Raw genomic sequence first — 19,189 nt, forward strand, 5'->3', positions numbered from 1 at the left:
GCAAATGTATTGGCTGTAAGTCTTATCTGATCTTTTCTTTCTTTTCAATTGTTTTTCTTTACAAATAATCAATTAATTTTCAACATTCATTGATTTATTCTTAGCAAAATGTGGCATGAAGTACCTTTAAATACTTCCTCATAGTTTAGTTATCAGGCTTTAAATAGTTTCATACCCTATGAAAAACATTAAAGAATCTGTGTCCATATTCACCCACCCATATTCATTCATGTGTTTATTTAATTATTCGAGCTGTTGGTTAATCAATTGAGGTCAGTAACTGTTATGTTACCATTAAGGTCAAAACACTCCTCTAATTAGAAGCTTCACATTTTCAACAACATATTATTAACAGAGAGAGATACTGTTATGTCACTCTAAATTTGGACTTACCTAACATGAATGAATAGGACGTTCTTCTAAATTTCCTGTTGTAATGTATGGAATGGGTAAACAGAGCACCAGGGCATGCTCTTATTGAATCCAGCTGTGCCTGGACAGAGATTGCCGCATTCAGCTGGCCCCAGTTCCCCAAGACATGAGAGTAAAACAAAAGACCCTGTGTTTATCAGACAAGAGTTTCCATCACGGAAGGATACTTGTGCTATTTTTTAAGCTCATATTTTGAGGCCTCATGTAAAAATAGATGAGGAATAATCTAAAATTATCACAATCCCCTCAGATCTTTTGTTTGTACTAATCTCAAAAATTACATCCACATCCAATGGAAAAAATAATCACTTGGACTCTGCACAACCAAATGTTGCTCATGAATAATGTGACTGCTATATTAACTAAAGATGATTCATATGGATATGGTATAGGGATGCTAGTTACATTGACACTGCCTGTCTGCAGGAAAATCCTCTAATTTCCTGCAGACGCTGAACTTCTAATATCCATCGTAATGTCGGGGTATACAGGCCAGCTGACTTCTATTACCCACCACTGGTCTGGAGTAAAAACAGTCACAGCGCCTATCCACACCTGTCTATGGTTACAGACGGGGTCCAGGATGGCAGTCACATGTGATGAGTGGAAGAAAATCAACTCATAAAACACTAATAGAAAAACTTGCCTCCGGATCTCTTTTTAAAAAAAAAAAAAAAAAAAAAAAAAAAGAAGCTAGTCTGTATAATTTCTCTTTCCATCAGAGCTCATTCGTGGTTTCCATGAAACAGGATTTTGGCCTCAATACGAGATGGAAGGCCTTTGCTTGGATTGGAAGGAGACTCGTGTTGAACTGCTGTCAGGTAGGAAATCGGTGATAAAATTGCGCTGCTCTTTCCTCCAGGCGCAGTGTCCCATAGGCCAACATGAAAAGAGTTCTCAAACTTTTTGAAGTCAAGGACCACCATGATGATAAACTGTACACTATATCAAACCACAAAACCCTATGTGTCCCAAGGAACCGTATCTTGGAAGACTTGACATAACAATTACGTAACTTTCTACAGCCTATGTTAAATAGTTAAGGAAGAACTAGTGGCTTTACTCTTTTCTTTTAATATTGTGCATTAAAGTCTGTTGTCAGCAAATTCCATGAAAATACCAAAATCAACAATGAATTGTTTCTGCTAAGAAGTATTGCCTGAAATAGCTTACTCCTCTGTGCCGTAGACCTAAACTGTTGTCCAAAAACAAATAAAACCACATCAGTAAGCATATTTATTTATTACCATGAACATGAACATTGCAGTTTCTTTTAAGTCTATCCCACAGGGTTAAATTGGGATTTGTTATGTGGGGGGGCTCTGTGGTTTCAAAGTTGCCATGGGCGCACATGTGTGTTCCCATAGACTACAAAATGTGATTGATATCTATCCAAGCTCCTCTGCTCCTCTCTCCTGTCCAATCTGCTCTGCTTGTCTTTCATCACCTGACCTGTCCTGCTCAACTTGGCATTTAAATAAGGAGAGCTGACAAAGGAAAAGAAAAAACTTAATATTAAGTGAAAGCACTGATGACAATCTGACACCAGATTGAAAATGAGCCAAGGGACAATAAACTTGAACTAGCTTGGCCATTCAATTTGGTGCTTTTATATCAAGAAATGAAATCACCTAGTGAACATATTACAGAAGATACAAATGGCTTTGGCACATGTGCCTTAGCTAAGCTAGATCAGAAGTGATGTCTAACATACCTTTTGAAGAAGTCTGTAAGCTTCCTCCTCTTTGCTTCACTCATTTCTACACATAACTTTAACTTCTGAAACTTTGAAATTTAAAGGAATTAAATTTATGCAACACCTTATCTAAATGAAAATAGGGGTGAGAGAGCATAATAAACTTAATTTAAACGAAGCCTTGTTCCTATGAGAGGCAAGACAAAGACCAAGAGCTAGTTCCTTTTTATTAATTAATGTGAAAGCTAGGAAATAGTCGAACTAGCCTGCATTATCTAGACATATGTAATTTGAGTTGCTCTGAAATTCTGCTCAAACCACAATTGTCTTGACAGTGCTGAGAGATTTCAATACATGCTAACTTGATTGACAGTTTAACTTGAACTACAGCTTGCCAGCTAGCTTAATGTAACAGCGAACTGCCAAAGACTGGAGGAAACCTGCTGCAATCAATCATATCATTTTGTAAAATCGAAACATTGTTTAAGCAGAATATCAAAGAAATTCACTTTCTGTTATTAAACCTGTCAGTTTCTGACCTACCAACCCCGGCCCAATTTAACCCCTGGTCCTCATGGAGTAAATACTCACCAGATCTGCAGCTGAAAACAGTCCCCAACAAACACACTATTTACTCCTGTTTAATGTTTACTAAAATCATTATGAGCAGAAAGGGGTAGGGAAGTCAGGAAGTATTGAGAGACAAACTATGATATTAAGAAAAAAAGAGACTTTTGTCAGCTTCATCTTTTAAGTGACAGAATTTAGAAAAAGTAAAGGAGTAGTTCAACATTTTTGGGATATAGGCTTATTCGCTTTATTGCGACCAAGGGTTAAAAGAGAAAATCAATACCTCTCTCATATCTGTACAATAAATTTGAAGCTAAAACCAGCTGCTGGTTAGCTTAGCTTGGCACAAAGACAGCTAATTAAATAACAGAATATCCTATAACTTGTAAAAACAGCGAGTTGTTTTACTAGAGGTTATGTGCCTGAATATTTCTTGGGTGGGTGCAGTGACTTCCTAACTCCAAGTAAAACCACAACGTGTAATTTTTACACTCTGGTTTTTGTATGGATTAAACAAACAAGATATAACATTTTAATTAGTGAGTTTTAGAGATGATGGTGGGCAGATTTGTTGCTTTTGGACAAAGTCAGGCTAGTTGTTTCCCTATGTTTCCAGTCTTTATGCTAAGCTAAGCTAAGCTAAGCAGCTGCTGGTTGTAGATTCATATTCACTGTACAGACATGAGAGTGGAATCAATCTTTTCATCTAACTCTTGGCAAGAAAGTGAATAAGCTTATTTCCCAAAATGTCAAACTATTCCTTTAAACCACTTCCATAGATTGCCGCAATAATCATTAAAAACCCCATGAAACTTTACACTCCAGAAAAGAGATCTTCCTCTGTGCTCCTCCACAGGCCGCAAGGACATTGCCCTTCTTGTCTGTGAACTAAAACTTGTGGTAACAAAAGCTCACATCCGACGTAGCTTAGACAGGTACATGGGAAGTGCTCTTTCAAGGTGGTGAGCTCTCTTCCTTCCTGGCCCTGAGAGGACGAAATGTGAGGGGGCTCTGTGTGAGGAGGAGGGATCCAGTTGCAGGCAGCTGAATCGGTGCTCTGTTGGGTCTCCCCTGGACACTGTCATAGCGTGTTTGCTGAAGGCGGGTCAATGAGGACTTTCTTTGGCAGAGGAATTTCACAGCACACGACAGCACACACACACACACACACACACACACACACACACACACACACACACACACACACACAAACACACGCTGGAACCAGTGTAGCCCTGCAACCCAGATCCCTGTTACTCTGGTGAGAACAGACGTGGATGTTGGTGGAGCAGGAGGTGAAGGATAGCTGCAACGAAAAGCTGGGTCTACTGGTTTAAATTTCATGTGATGAAGTGAATTTGTTAACCGGTGTCTCACAGTAACATGTCCGTCATATTATACTGTAGTTCAGTGAAACTGAACGCAGACAGAGCAGTTGTGAAGCAAACAGTAGGAGTGTTTACACTGCAATTTTTCAACTGTCAAACAGATTATTCTGCAAAAGTCATACCGCTTCACTTACGCTCTCTCATGAGAACTGAAATTCTTTGAGAAACAGTTTATAAGTGATTACATAAAGGTTTTTTATTGTAACCGGGCTTCAAACATACTGATTTTAAAAGGATAAAGATGCTTGAGTCCATAGAGAGGATACCAATACTGTTTTTTTATTCTGAGAATTTGTGTTTCTAATAAATCGACTGCCTGATATTAGCTTATCACAGACATATCAGTATTGGCACATGTGTCTGCCAATGACAGACAAAAAAGTGTACAGAAATGTAATAGATACAGTAGATATGTAATTTAGTGTATTCACCAGAGAGCACTGACAAACTTATTTTTCAACTGTAAAATATAATAACCTATAATTTATTTAGACACTTTTAAAGAATCTTTATCAAAAATAACTGTTGGGGTTATGCATTTGTTAAAAAAAAAATAACACTGGCCAATATATCGTTATCAGTCTCAGATGTTGATATTGGCTCAGAAACCCAGTATCAGATGGATTGCAGTTTTTATTCTACAATAAAATGTAACACAAGGAGCTTTTTGAAAGACTGGACACCAATAATTTTTAGCATCTGAATGTTTGAATTTGATTATTTTTTAACACCAGTCATTATTTCTAACAATGAGAATGCACAAACAGCTAAAACTTGGTGGATAAATTGTCTATAAACAGAGTCCTTCTTCACAGCAGACTTTTTGTCTTGTCATAGTTGTTAAAGCACAGTTGTTACTAACAACATTAATGATGGTTCAGTAAGCCTTGACAGTGGCTGTGTTTCCATTAACCTATTTTTATCACATTTTTAAGTATTGCATTAAAAAAGCTTAATGGAAACACTGAAATTAGAAAAAACATAAAGTTTTTATGCTTGCTTTAGGTGGATTTTGGAAATGTCGAAAAAGAGTTTATGCGCAAAATTTGTAACGGAAATACATTTGCCGAATAAATAATGATGTAGCGAACGTTTAACTCATATGACTGATCAGCTATTTCCGCTTTTGGTGTCTTCCAGCATTTCAAGATAGCATGAAGATGGCCAGTATTAGCTGACATGAAAGAACAATTACAACTTGCCCAATTGAAACAAATTCCTGAAGACCTCTCTCCATTTTTCTCTCGTCAAGGCAATGTAACTATTTGTTTTGTTCCCAGTTGGCAACCTCTACTTCTTCTGCTCTGTTTACTGGCGGATTATTTAAGCCTCTACTGCCATCCTCTGATGAAACTATGTGTTGTGTAGCCTAGTTTATTCGCTTCATACCAGTTGATGGAAACGCACGTAATTCGCATTTTCCTTTTTCTGACATTTCAAAAGTTTGCTTAAAATTCTCTTGCGAAACTCTAATGGAAACACGGCTACTGTGACTTTCGCCAGCATAGGCAATACAACAACCCTGAAACTGAAACAGCTAAATGGAATTCAGCCATTATTCATTTTATCATGTACACCTGTGCTTTTTGTACTGTGGCATGTCAATATGTCTTCCATGAAACAGGCCTACTCAGGTTTTTCCTGGTAGCGAGAGGAGGGCTCTGAAACAATAAACAATAGTTACTGTTGCCCCAGTTTGTGCTTCTCATGTATAAGCATAGATTCAGGTCAGAGATATAACCATCGTTTTTTCTGAAACATAATTAACTGCAATGTTTGAAAAACCCAGACGGTTGTTGAAAAACCAATTGTTATGGAAGTATTTCCAGAATCCTCAAAGCTCAAAGACTCTTTTAATCATCTGGATGAAAAAATATTTAGTCCTCTGAATGGTAATTTTTTTTTTGCCCATTTCCCAAGTTATGCATCTGTTTCCAAACAAAAAAAATGGCAGCCCACCAGCTTCCTGGAAAGGAAACAGAGTTGCAAATTGGGGATTGGATTTTTTTCTTATTGTGTGAAGTGGATGCTGAATAATAAAATTAAAGGAGACATATCATGCTTGGGTTCATCAGAAGGGGAGTAGAGCCCCAGAATATAAATATAGACCTGGAAATGTGCATGATACGCCCTCTTTAACGGTCCACTTGTAGAATTTAGTGGCATCTAAATACTACTAATATGATATAATATGATATGTCTGTGATAATACCACTTGATGCCACTAAATCCTACAAACTGGTCCTTTAACAAAAATTATAGTTAAAGCTTTAATTTAAAGGACCGGTGTGTAGGATTTGGTGGCATCTAGTGGTAAGGTTGCAGATTACAGCCAGTTGAATACCCCTCCACCTCCACCTGCCCTTCCAAACGTGCAGGAGAACCTACGGTGGCCGTGTCATTCATGAAAAACACAAAAGGCCCTCTCTAAAGCCAGTGTTCAGTTTGGCTATTGTAGACACATGGTGGTGCAACATGGTGGGCTCCTTGGAAGAGGACATGCTCCCCATGTAGATATAGAGGTCTCATCCTAAGGGAGTAAAAACACGACAATTCTTATTTTCAGGTGATTAAACACTAATTAAAACATACTTATGAATATTATATTAAATTTCTGCCAAGTTTGTTTTGCTAGATGCCATTAAATTCAACACACTGCACGTTTAATTGATAAAATGATCAAGAATGTCAGATGTTTTCCACATGGCTTTCTGCAGGGGGGTTTAGGGGGGCTGAGGGGGCTTTGAACTCATTTCTAAAATCCTTGTTGAGGCCCTGGAAAGACTCTAAAATGCAACAGCCAGCTGCTGGCAGATGTGCTCAGCCATGTATAACTACAGTATTTCTGTTATTTACTGAGCATCAACACAGGATATAAATGCTACACGTGCAATCTGAGAGAGTCCCGCTTTCTAAAAAGCTTCAGCTGAAGGAGCGCTGCAGCGTATTGCTCCAAATTTGTTTCCCTCGATGTCAGCTGAGGGCGACAGAGGGAGGTGTTCCCCCTTCCCGGTTCTCAAGATTTCCCTCAGTCCACAATAAACTTTCATTTTGGGAAGTCGACACACACATACACACACACACTCAACGGCGGTCGTCATCTTGTCCTGCAACGGTTCCCCGGGAAAGCTGGACTAAACATGACTTGACGTTCATTGTACTTTTCAAAACGCGCGTTAAGGAAGAAGGAAAAAACACATAGGAAGCGCACAGGTGGAGCTCTGCGGAGCGTCTTTTTTTTTTTTTTTTTTTTTTTTTTTAAATCCTCTGGACGGAGACTACAGGGACAAGAAGACACAAGACAATGACAGAAAGCAACCTTTTCACTGGTTTATCTTACAGTCTTTGATTTGTTGTTTTTGTTTTTCTGGCACGTTCACTCCTCGCGCGACCCTCAAGGAACACCTGGAATGGAAAAACTTTATCTGCCTCGTCTGGACTGTAGTAAAAACTCCCAAGAAAGAATGAAGTAACCGCTATGGAGCCGGACAATGCCCCGTACTCCAAACTCAAAACCACTGGAGTCGGGGGGTGAGTCGCCAGTCTTTATACTTCAGAATGAACAGCATTTTCTTTACGTGGTTATGAGTTATCAGGCTGAAGAGGGAGTCAATCATGTGCTCGTGAACATCACCTGCGGTTAAATTTGTGTCATGTCCATTTGACAATGATGTTAAGTTTCCATTTGGTCTTTAGCATGGAAGTGAGTTTTAATATTTTGTCTGTAAAAAAACGTGTAGCAGCATTTGTGGAGAGATGTCGTGAGAAATTACACAAATTTTTAAAGTTTAAGTTAAAAAAAAAACAAAAAACGAGGCAACTACAATTGTGAACAGGTGGTATACTTTCATAGGTTGCAGCTATGCCTATAGCTTATGGAAACAATTTTCTATGCTCTTCACACAGTTGAGGGGAAGCCAGTGCAGTCTGCTGTATACTGCTCTTGAACTTGTGTCTTTGCAGCTTGTATTAGAATGAGCTGCCAAGTACTGAACGATCTGGGACTGATTTGAGAGGGATGTATGAGAGGAGGAGACAGTCCTCCCCCTTTCCCTCCTCCCTGCTATGCATCTCACTCAGCTGGTTGGCCGGTCATCCCAATGGGAGGGGAAATAAAAGTCAAAATGTTGCATCATATACCACTGCTGTACATATGAGAGTTGATCACAAACTGCGTATCCCTCCCCCCCTCCCCTGTTTTTGTTTCTGCTAATGTTACTGTAGTGTGAGAGCGGTGAATGAATGGGACATAAAGAGAGTGGAAGAAAACTTTAAGAGCTTCAGTGTGCCAGCGGTTGACCAGTGGTTTTCAGCTGCACTCTGGAAAAAAACCACAAATGTAAAAGATTTCCTGTATTATGGCACTTGACACTGAGCCTGTGCCACTTAAGAATCACTCGCTCAACAGGCGTCCAGTTTCAGCTACTGTATACAACCACATCGTTAGCTCCAAGATTGTAAAAACCAACATTACTTCGGTTACACCCATCAAAGAAAATTTAACACCTTCAGAGCCATATCAGCTCCCCGTGTGAGCAATCGACACCACTGTTATCACTAGTCTCGAGACATAAATGTCGCCAAAAAAATCAATAGTGAAAAATCTGCTGCGTGTACACTGATGTGGGACAATAAATGTCACTCTTACAATGTGAAGACGGAGTTGATCTAATTCCACTTGATGGATTACATGGTCTTTTATGGGTGGAGAAAATTGTGAACCTTTTCTTAGATCCCTGAAGCCCGTTCAAAACCCTGGTGTCAAAAAATGAAAAGCACAAGCTATGATCAAGGCGGTTTGTCTCAGTCACTGAAAAGTTCAGATGTCGGAGATAAAATGCAGTGTTGATGTATGAAACCTGTCACATTTTGTCTATATCTTCACTTGAAACTGTAGGTTTTAAGGTGATGCAGTTTTTTGTGGAGTTGTCAGTGGCCTAGTGGGGGCACTCACCTCGCCCCCGCTGAGCAGTAGCTTATCCGGTCAGGCCCAAAGATAAAGTGATGCTTGTTGTCTTGAAACAGATGTTAAGACTTTTTTTAATAAAGCAGAGTTGCAGCTGATGCTCTCCTACAGCAGGTCTGATCACTGTGGTAGGTGGAAGTACAAGATGTTCAGAACAACTCCTGATTATCTTTTCAGAAGTTGCAACTTTTATGTCAATACTGATCAATCAAATAATGAGTACCGTTTGCTAGTTACAGCTTCAAAAATGCTAAGATTATCTGTCTTTTTCTTAGTTTCATTCATTATGAAGATGTGAATGAATGAATGAATGAATGAATGATTTTAGCTGCTGATCAGACTAAACAATTTGGGATAAAACTATGGAGTTTGGTAATGTTTTATGTTTTATTTGTCATGGCTTGTGATATTTTAAAGACTAAACATACTTGATAGATTGATCAACTGCAAAAAATATTCTCCTAGATTAACTGTATAATGACTGTCTGCCTTTTTTTCTTGTTCCTTTATGTTAAAACATTTTTCTTCCCCTTTAGGAAAGTTCTGATTCTTTGGACTATACTCTGCTGCACCTGCTCTCTAAGACTGGCACAAGCACAAGGTGAGTAACTTTAGAACAAGGAGGGGGCGAATGAGAAAGTATTGGTGCAAACATATTGTTGAACCGCAGCACAAACAGTGTGGGAAAAGAGGAAAATTACTTTTTCAGGTGTCTCTAATGCACACTCAGATAACTAGCCAAAATGTTGATTTATGTGCAGTTCAATACCACTGGACCGCAGAATAGGGAAAGAAAGTCAGAGTATGTAACCCCAACATGGGCCCCTTGTTGTAGGCGACACATGCCAGTCCAAGTTATCCCGGGATTATCTACAGAGTTGATCGGCATCTACATTTCCCTGAGCTTGGTCCTCTGTACATCTGTCAACACTGCTGTTTGATCTATCAAGGACAAAAACTCTGATTCAATATGTTTACTCTTCCCTGGAAAGTATATTACCTCTTTGGCGGTGATGGGAGGCTCTTTCCCCCCTTTGTTTTTCCTTGTGGTGAGTGTTGTGTACCGAACACTTGAACTGGATTAGTTGGAAACAGTAGACACCCCTCAAAATATGGCCTCCTGTTTATGACATTGTTTTCTAAACAGAATTGGTGATCATATCTTCTATTTGAGAGGTTAGACCAACACATTCTGCTTTCATAACACCTCATACTCTCAGTACAAACATTTTAAAACCCGATATCTTGGCAAGTAGGGTATTCAGGGTATACATAAACCAAAGCATGAAATAATATAGATGTATATTTCTGAAGTGTTTTGACTTTTTTTTTTTTGGATGAAAATCTAATCTAACTGGAAATGTTCTGATAAACCAGCAAACTTTTTACTATTCTACCGCAGTTCAGCTCTTATGTCTCTTATCCTAAGCGAGCCTTATACACCGGTCTGTCTTAATAAAGGTTTCCAAGGTGTTAGACAACCTGTCACTGCTGATTCCCAATTTCTTCTCTGCTCCACTGAAGTGTGCTCTTTCTCATGTTGACTCACATTCAGCTGTGTCTTGATGTCTGGCACAGTCAGCCTTCTGTTATACGACTTACAGACACTAATAAACATGTCCTCAGATTTTTTTTGTCAATCAAAATCTGCCAGATCTTTTGCGATCAGAGCTCTTTTGATAATGTAAGCCACCGCGCTCAATGACAACTGCTTCTAGCTATTTCTGTGTACCTCTGCCTTCATCAGTTGATATTTAGTTGAATGTCTAGAGACCTAGATTCTTATATGGGGTGTTAATTTGCAAACTCTCAGATCGTAATGACACTATAAATTTGTGCCTTATTAAGGGAGGCTGAACTGGAAAAAAACAGCACTGCTGGTATAAACCTGCAGACTGTGCTCGCATCATTTGTAAGTTATAAATGATGTATGTTGTCTACTCTCATAAAAAGATGACTTGCAGTGGAAATATTACATATGGAAAGTGACATGGTGTTGGCTATATCCCAGTATATCAAAGCCTCAATCCATGACTGCTTTATTGCACCTTACCCTCTGCAGAGTTCTACCACATGGGCTGCTTCTGCTACATTTTGACCTCAAACACTAGAGGCAAATGTAATTGTCCATATGCAGACAGTTGAAATTATTATATTTTGAATAGTTGCCCTATATTCCTCAGAGGGGTCACAGTGCAGGGTCAACCACACTGTAGCATCTTTGGAGCAGATTTTGGGGCTCAGTGTGGCACTACAGATGTAATACCAGCCTCCTTCCAGGTGGTGGCTCATCTGTCAGTGCCAGAAATCAAACTCTGGTGTTACTGGTCGCCCCCCCCCCACCCCCTAGCTCCAGCTCTTGAAGCTCTCCTTCACCATCCTGTAGACAGAAATCTAGCAGTTCATGTATAATAATATAAAGACATACATCCTTGGAACACACCAATCTAAGGAGTCAAGATGTTCCACCGCTCCCTCAAACCTTTTTAAGAGAACATTTCATCCATTTTAATGTGGCATGGGAGAAGTTTAAGTGAGACAACTTTTGACCGAGTTTCAGAGCTTTGGAAATATCCACTGGCCAGTAGATGCATTAATGTACTGAGCAAGAGGCCAACAACTCACGCCCTGTTTCTTGAATCTTTTCTTAGATCCAAAAAATTAAGAGTTGAAGTTTTTCTGTTTCTGTTCGACCTTGTCATCACTGATTACTTTCATTGTGAAACAGCTGCAGGAAGTGTTTGCATTCAGATGATATATATACTAATATTTTAAATACACCAGTCTGTGCACTTGCCTGCTTTCTGGGAAAAGTTGTGTTGTCTGCTACACTTGTTCTTTAGCAATACTTTGTCTCCAGGATTTGTTATATTCAGTTCTATGTTGTTTTTTTCCCCAGCTCATCAGGAGGTCACAAAAAGCCCTAGGCAGCCTGCCTACCCGCTAAGATTTAGATATGCAGAAAGCTCTGAAAGTAGATCACAAATCACAAAATGAAAGAACAATTTTGCTTTCCTCATACCATATTATCAATTCAAATCAGTGTTTTATGGGAAATTCTGCTGAAAACAGTCTTTGTTCCTCTTTCAGTTTCTGTTTGATGTTTCTTTTCCATGTGTGTTTTTTTAAAAATTTGTTTTTAGTTGAGCTGACCTCCCACTGCCAGCACACACTGAGCAGGGTTTCCCTTCTCTGAACACAGCTAGTGTCTATACTTGTTTCTCCTCTGCTGAACTGTGATTCATCATTTAGTAGTTTTATTTCCTACATTTGTTTTGTATTAGGCTGGAAAAGCACAGATATTTGAGATCTATATGTAAGCTTTTAGTTGCGACATTGCACGACTGAGAGGATTAACGTACAGTATTCAAGATATGCTGATTGGCCTGAGATGATCAATTCCTCTTATTTTCCGACCTCACTAAACTAAACAAAAAGCTTTTGTTTGACAGTACTGATGACTTGCACCAGTGCCTAACAATAGACAATCGTATGATAATGGGAACATTTTCAGTTTGTTTTGGTGTTTGAATCAAAAGCAGATTTGATTTTCTAAGAGCGCTGAATGTTATGCTTTTGAAAGTAATATCTTAGATTTGAAAATAACCTTGGTGCTGTAGTTGCAGTTATGCTTGGTGTGGGGGCTGAGACCACCTGGTTATGTTTGGAGGTTGCAAAGTGCATTACTGTTTGGGGTCAAAATCAGGATTGTTCCCCAATTTTAGATTATTTTTTTCTAAAATACTCAACAGGTTTCAAGTTCCTCTGACATTTAATCCACAGACACAATCTGGAGAGGAAATATCATCTTTTTTATATCGTCCTGTCTTTATACTGTAATGGATAGCTAACAGTAGACATTGAGATGCTTTACAGTGTCACAAGGCAGAAAACGACTCTACTAATGTAAATCTTAAGAATGGGCATTCATGGTAAAGGATACTCTTGACAAAAAGGCTGTTTTTCGCTACACTGATTTGTGGATTTAAAGGACTAGTGTGTAGGATTTAGTGGCATCTAGAGGTGAGGTTGCAGATTGCAACCAACTGAACATGTAGGAGAACCTACAGTGCCCGCGAAACTTGCAAAAAATACAAAAGGCCCTCTCAAGAGTCAGTGTTTGGTTTGTCCGTTCTGGGCTACTGTAGAAACATGGCGGGCTATATGGAAGAGGACCCGCTCTCTATGTAGATATAAAGTGCTCATTCTGAGGTAACAGAAACAAACAATTCTTATTTCCAAGTGATTATACACTAATTAAAACATACTTGTGAGTATTATATTCCATTTCTGCCATGTCCGTTTTAGATGACACTAAATTCTACACACTGCACCTTTAATTTAACTCTCATGCAAAGGTGTGGATCCAATGAGGATCAATATACAGTACATAGAACACTCTAATGTGTGAAAAATACCTGCATTTTCCTCCCATGAGATGCAAGTGACATTTAAAACCCCCAGGAAATATTCTGCAGTATGTTTTCATGATTTTGGGACCATGTCAAAGCTGTCATCTTTAATCAGCAGACATTGCCAGATAAAGTGAGATAGCTTTTCTGTTTCTTCACTAATACATCTCTTAAAACACCACTGCTGTCTTCTCCAGGGACCCATTCAGCTTCCATTTCCTGAGATTGTTCTAATTAAGACTGATGTAACAATTACATAATTTGCAGCAATTCCCAAAACTGGATTTTGATGTGTGGCTTTATCAGAAATCTTACGCAGCCTTTTAAAAATGCTTTTGCCACAAGATTTCCATTAATCCATTAAACTTGTGGTCTCCCAGCATAGGATCAAAAAATATGAAAATATTATTTATATTACTGCACTTCTCTTTTTCTCATTGTATGTTTCGGTGTAGATCAGTGCATTTAAGTGGAAGTGAACAAATTAATGCAGTATCTTCTTTTTAATAGCTTATTAAGTGCACATACAAAATGACATGTAATTATTGTAGACTTTTCTGTTTCATATTTAATTTTGACTTTTATATATTGTAATACTTTTCATTTTATGCTCTCATATAAAGCTCCTTATACTCTGTGCCTTTACAAAAGTACTTGATTAAAGTCTTCAAAAATGAATTATCATTATCAAGGAAAGTACATGTTCTATTATCGTATAAATATAAGCTTAGAAATCATGTTTAGAAAAAAAATGATTAGTTGTTCAATATTTCTAGATGCTTTATATCTACAAAGCTAATACTCGCTGACTTCTCTCTTCTGTTTCTCTGAAGATGTGGATGTTCTGCAGCAGCTTGGGCTTTCTGGGCGAAGGGCAGGCGGGTTGTCACCTTCAGGCACTCGATCCATCCCTAATGGCATCATCCCCTTCAAGTCTGGAGTTATTCTCACCCCAAGGGCACGTGTACAGGTGCCTCTGCACACTGTTATCCCCGCTACTTACAGCTCCACCAATCTCTCCCTGATTCTCAGCCTGTCTGTTCATCGCATCAACAGCGCTTTTCTTTTCTCGGTTCTGTCCAAGAAAAGGAAAGTGCAGCTTGGAGTGCAGTTTGCACCGGGGAAGGTCCTGGTACACGTGGGGCACAGGAGCTCTGTAAGTTTTGACTATGATGTCCACGATGGCCAGTGGCATAGTTTGGCCTTGGATATCCGAGGCCATCAGGTGTTCTTACACACGTCTTGTGGAAAGAAAAGCGTACATGCAGATTTGCATTCTAAAAAAGAGGAGGCTCTGGATCCAGAGGGCTCTTTCCTGCTGGGCAAAATGAACCACAACTCGGTGCCGTTTGAAGGCGCCATCTGTCAGTTTGACTTTTATCCCTCTGCAGAGGCAGCTCATAACTATTGTGATTACATTAAGAAACATTGCAGAGAAGCCGACACATATCGGCCCGTGTTTGCACCCCTGCTACCTCTATTTTCCACAGATCCAAATATTACTGTCACTCGTATAACTCCACTGTCATTGACGGAGCTATCCAAAAAGGCTCAGAGACCTACTTTGGCCTTGATTGAGGAAAACACCAGGACTATGATTCTTGACCGCTCACTGATGCTGAACAAAACATCTGTGTATCAGACTGTGAGCACACCAAAACCTGGTGCTGTGCCTGTTTCTCCACCAGTTGATCCAGGGTTGGAAAGCCCGGTAAAGTTTCTGACTCAAACTGTCACTACATCTCTTAGGGTCAGTGTGACACGCCCAACCCAGAAACCGACTTCCAATGGCAGTGCTGGAAAGGACGCAAACCAAGGAGATGATTATCCTCAGAAACCTTCTGGGAAAAGTATGGATTTACCTGCTTCCACTAGACCATCAGAGATGAAGCCAAACCTCCGGTCCACAGCTGCTTCCACACAGGGGTCTCCTTCAAACACCTACCTTCCCCATAAAAAACAGTTGACCACAGTAGCTCCAAAGAAACCTGAGCCAAAAGTGACCAGCATTCAGGATGTCAAACCCACCTCGTTTATTCCAGTCACTCCAGCTGCGACAGATGGCTTCCAAACATTTGACCTGGAACCGACCCAGTTCTCACTGCTGGCTGGACCACCTGGACTAAAGGGACAACCAGGACCGCCGGTGAGTGTTTGAACCCTAAACAGACACAACAAACTGCCTCACTTGAAACTGTTGCAAGAGTACATGCACGATTTTCACAACCATGAGCCACAATAAGTGCATCATGTGCTTGAGGAATATTTGTTTATCCCATGTCTTGTTTATAGTATAGTATTTTAGTGTTTATTTTATGAATGAATGTTTTATGAATTAGGGCATTCAACTTGTAATACATGCATGTTAGAACTCTTGGCTGGCATATTTCTACAACCAAAGAAATCAAGCCAATTTCTTAATACATATTTGGATCACAACAATATACAAGTATGACAGCTTGTTGTTTAAATGTTGGTTTGCCTTTCTTTGATTTCTGCAACTGCTGCTGACATGGATGCTGACGTGTGTCTCGATAATGTGGTTTTTAAAATCTGGAAGTCACCAAGATTGCATCTCTGAAATGTTTGCTTATTTGGCAACACATATGTTGCATTTGTTAATGATTCAAATTTTGAATTGCTCCATTGCCTGTCCTCAGCTTTTTTTTTTCTGTCTAGCTTAAAATACTTGCATGTGGTTTTAAAGGTTTTCTATCCCTGTTGAATTGGTGCTGAATAATGTGTGATTTCCTTTTTAGCAGCAGTGGTAGAAATAGCCAGGTTCATAGCTGGACTTTGCCAGTTTGTGTTTGTCTGAGTGAATGGGTTGGCAGTGAGGTGTTAGATTCCTCTAAGAGGGAGTGAGACTCTTCAGAGAATGGATACTTTTAAAGTGGGGTCAAAAGTTAAAAAGGATAAAGCACTTGTGCACAGTTAATGATTTAGGCTAAAAATTCAAAATACGATATAAATGCAATGCTTTATCCCCATTGGTGAGATCTGTAGTGTTTCTGGATGTCTCTGTTGGTCTTTCTGCTGGTCCGCCACTTTGGTTCAGACTGAAATATCTATTGGATGGACTGCCATGAAATTTTGTAGAGACATTCATGGTTCACAGAGGATAAACCGTAATGACTTTGGTGATCTCCTGACTTTTCCTCGAGCGCCACCCTCAGGTTGACTTTTGTGGTTTAGAGTGATATACTTCAACAACTATTGGATCGATTGCCATGACATTTGCTACAGATATTCACTCTAATGACTTTGGTGATCCTCCGACTTTCAGTGCCACCAGCGGGTCAAAGTTTTTACTTATTCAGTAAAATATGTCAAGATATACATGATTTATCAGATTTATTCAAGGATCTCAGATGATGTATTCTAATGACTTTGGTGATCCTCTAAACTTTCCTCTAGCACCACCATGAGGTTGACATTTTTGGTTTGTACTGAAACATGAAACATAGTCATTTGACAAATATCGGGTAGACTGGTGGGGAATTTGGTACAGACATTCAAAGTCTCCAGAGGATGAATTGTTACAACTTTAATCCCCAGAATTCATCTCATGCCTTCATCAGCTCAAAATTTCTTTTCAACCAATACTTTTATATTTATGAACAAATTCCAGGCAAAACTAATGCCATTCCCATTCATTTTATTTCAAATACAGACAAATTCATGGAGAAAAAAAGATATATTAGAATGTATTATTTGTTCAGTTTGTGTCACATCCATTACTTGGACATGAAGTATTAAATATTAAAACACCAGTGCTCAGATGGTAGGTCTGAGGTTTTGCTTGTTTGACATTAAACATGAGACCTTACTAGACTGTTTCTTACCTCAAACAGCAAGCTTCAGTGTTAAAAAGCTAGAATATAAAAAATAACTGTAATGGAGAGAAATGTAAATGCTCTTTTTTATTACTGACCTTTCTCAGTTCAGAGCATTGAAGCTTAAGGGATCACCACAGTCAAAGTAATTCATTTCGACATTTATCAGCCAGTGTTGACTGTAGACTGTATACATTTATATTGGCCATGTGGTCCTGTTAGGCGCTGTTCCTCTGTTGAACACAAAATGGTTACCCAGATTTTCCATTGTTAAGAGGACCTCTCAGTCTTGTATTCAGTCATGTTTGACCAGAAAGAATGTTTTAAGTAAAGCTTTCCTGCTTTGGCAGTGAGGGAAACCACAACTCTGCGTGCCCCTGAAGCCACTCAAACCATTTTTATGAGAGAGCAGCAACTGATACTGATCAATCTCTATTGTGTGGTAAAGGTTACCTTCCTGAGGATTTGCGACGCTGTATTGCTTGCTAATGTTTTATTCTGAAGTCAGAGAAGATTGCTGAGTCAGGCAAAGAATCCAAAATCATTTTAATATTGTCTTTTGAGGCATTGTTGAATTTTTCATCCATTTCCCCTTCCCCATGGGATTAGGGTTGACACTGCTTGGCCATGACCCATTTTAGAAGTCATAAGTTTCAGCTGCTCACAAGACGAGGGATGTCTTTGAAAGTAAATATGACAGTCTGCTGCTACTTTTTTAAAGATAGTGTTTCAGTTGTAGATTACATAAGAGCTGACAGCTTCTTCCACAAGATTATACTCTGAAGGAGGCATGATCAAAATTAATGACTAGATAATCAAGTAAAACATCTTTAATTGAGCACTAAAGACTAAAGACGCTTGATGTTTATCCAGAGGTATCTAATAAACATGTTGTTTTTCTCATTATAAAAACAATACTGATAAATGTCTTGATGAACCCTAAAATTCTCGGAAGTACTGATTATAGTTCATGATTATTTTTATTAGAGGTTCTTCAAAAAACTGTTTGTGGGGTGCCCCAGTAGCCTAATGGTTAAGGTCTACAACATAACCGATCATATCTCTCTCCTCATGTTTCCTGACTGTCTTTACACTCAAAAAATACAGTAATAAACCTTTTGGGGTTAATTGTTTTTTGTAGGAATGCACCGAACAGATATGCCAGATCAGTATCAGCTCCTATACTGACTTGTGTGGATCAGGTATCAGCCACATGTGACCGATTACACAATTTCCGTGTCAATGTTATTATAAAATCCAGTGTTTTTTTTCAGTGCTTCATTCAGTCATGGCAGGCTGCTGCTGACTCAGGTTTAATGCCACAGCAGTCGTAGGCCTCATGTTTCCTTACTTAAAAACAGTGAGGCATACAGGTTTTCACAGCAGGAAGTACTACACTACCAGCACTACCTCAAAAAATTTGCACAACTCAAATGTTACACCTTGTTGCTGCTTTCAAAGTTCAAATTATTTTTATCTCATTTATTGCTGATCAAATGTGTGCATTTGCTACTTTCTGACAAAATATTCTTAACTCAATTCATGAGTTTAACTAGTTATTCTTTAGAAATCATCTGAATTATATGAAGAGGTACCTTTGTTGAACTCAGCTCTAGCACTGCTTAGTTGGCGCCCAACACAGCTCAGACTGCTTATCATGTGTGGACAGCGTGATGGTTCCAGTCTTAAGAATCTAAGGGTTGCTAAAATCCCTTTGGCTTTTCAGAGCGTATGCTGGCTGAAAGACTATGATTATAGCTATTGGTCCGGTCTGACTCAGACAAAAGTGCTCTATACATCTGACATTATTACAGTAGCCCAATTTTAGCTGGACTACCTCGGGCTCTTTTTAGGCTCATTTTCCTCTTCCTCTTTCTTTGAAATTCTGG

At 39.1% G+C, this 19,189-nt stretch overlaps 1 protein-coding gene and 1 long non-coding RNA gene across 3 annotated transcripts in view; one reads left to right on the plus strand and one right to left on the minus strand.

The window, feature by feature from the left end:
* Nucleotides 1-6,360: 6,360 nt before the first annotated feature.
* LOC122966152 lies at nucleotides 6,361-11,333 on the minus strand. Its single transcript, XR_006398331.1, has 3 exons — nucleotides 11,319-11,333; nucleotides 8,484-8,486; nucleotides 6,361-6,438 (listed from the first exon to the last, which is right to left on the minus strand). It is a non-coding gene; the product is annotated as an uncharacterized LOC122966152 (long non-coding RNA).
* The window catches only part of col27a1b (collagen, type XXVII, alpha 1b), a 68,928-nt gene continuing 56,852 nt past the window's right edge, over nucleotides 7,114-19,189 (plus strand). For both annotated transcript variants that reach the window (XM_044330107.1, XM_044330115.1), the window contains exons 1-3: nucleotides 7,114-7,617; nucleotides 9,589-9,653; nucleotides 14,298-15,610. In XM_044330107.1, coding sequence (XP_044186042.1) covers nucleotides 7,565-7,617; nucleotides 9,589-9,653; nucleotides 14,298-15,610 — 1,431 coding nt within the window. In that variant the 5' untranslated portion in view covers nucleotides 7,114-7,564. The remainder of the gene's footprint in view (nucleotides 7,618-9,588; nucleotides 9,654-14,297; nucleotides 15,611-19,189) is intronic.

Source organism: Thunnus albacares, chromosome 2 (genome assembly GCF_914725855.1).
Source record: "Thunnus albacares chromosome 2, fThuAlb1.1, whole genome shotgun sequence".
Classification (NCBI taxonomy): Eukaryota; Metazoa; Chordata; class Actinopteri; order Scombriformes; family Scombridae; genus Thunnus; species Thunnus albacares.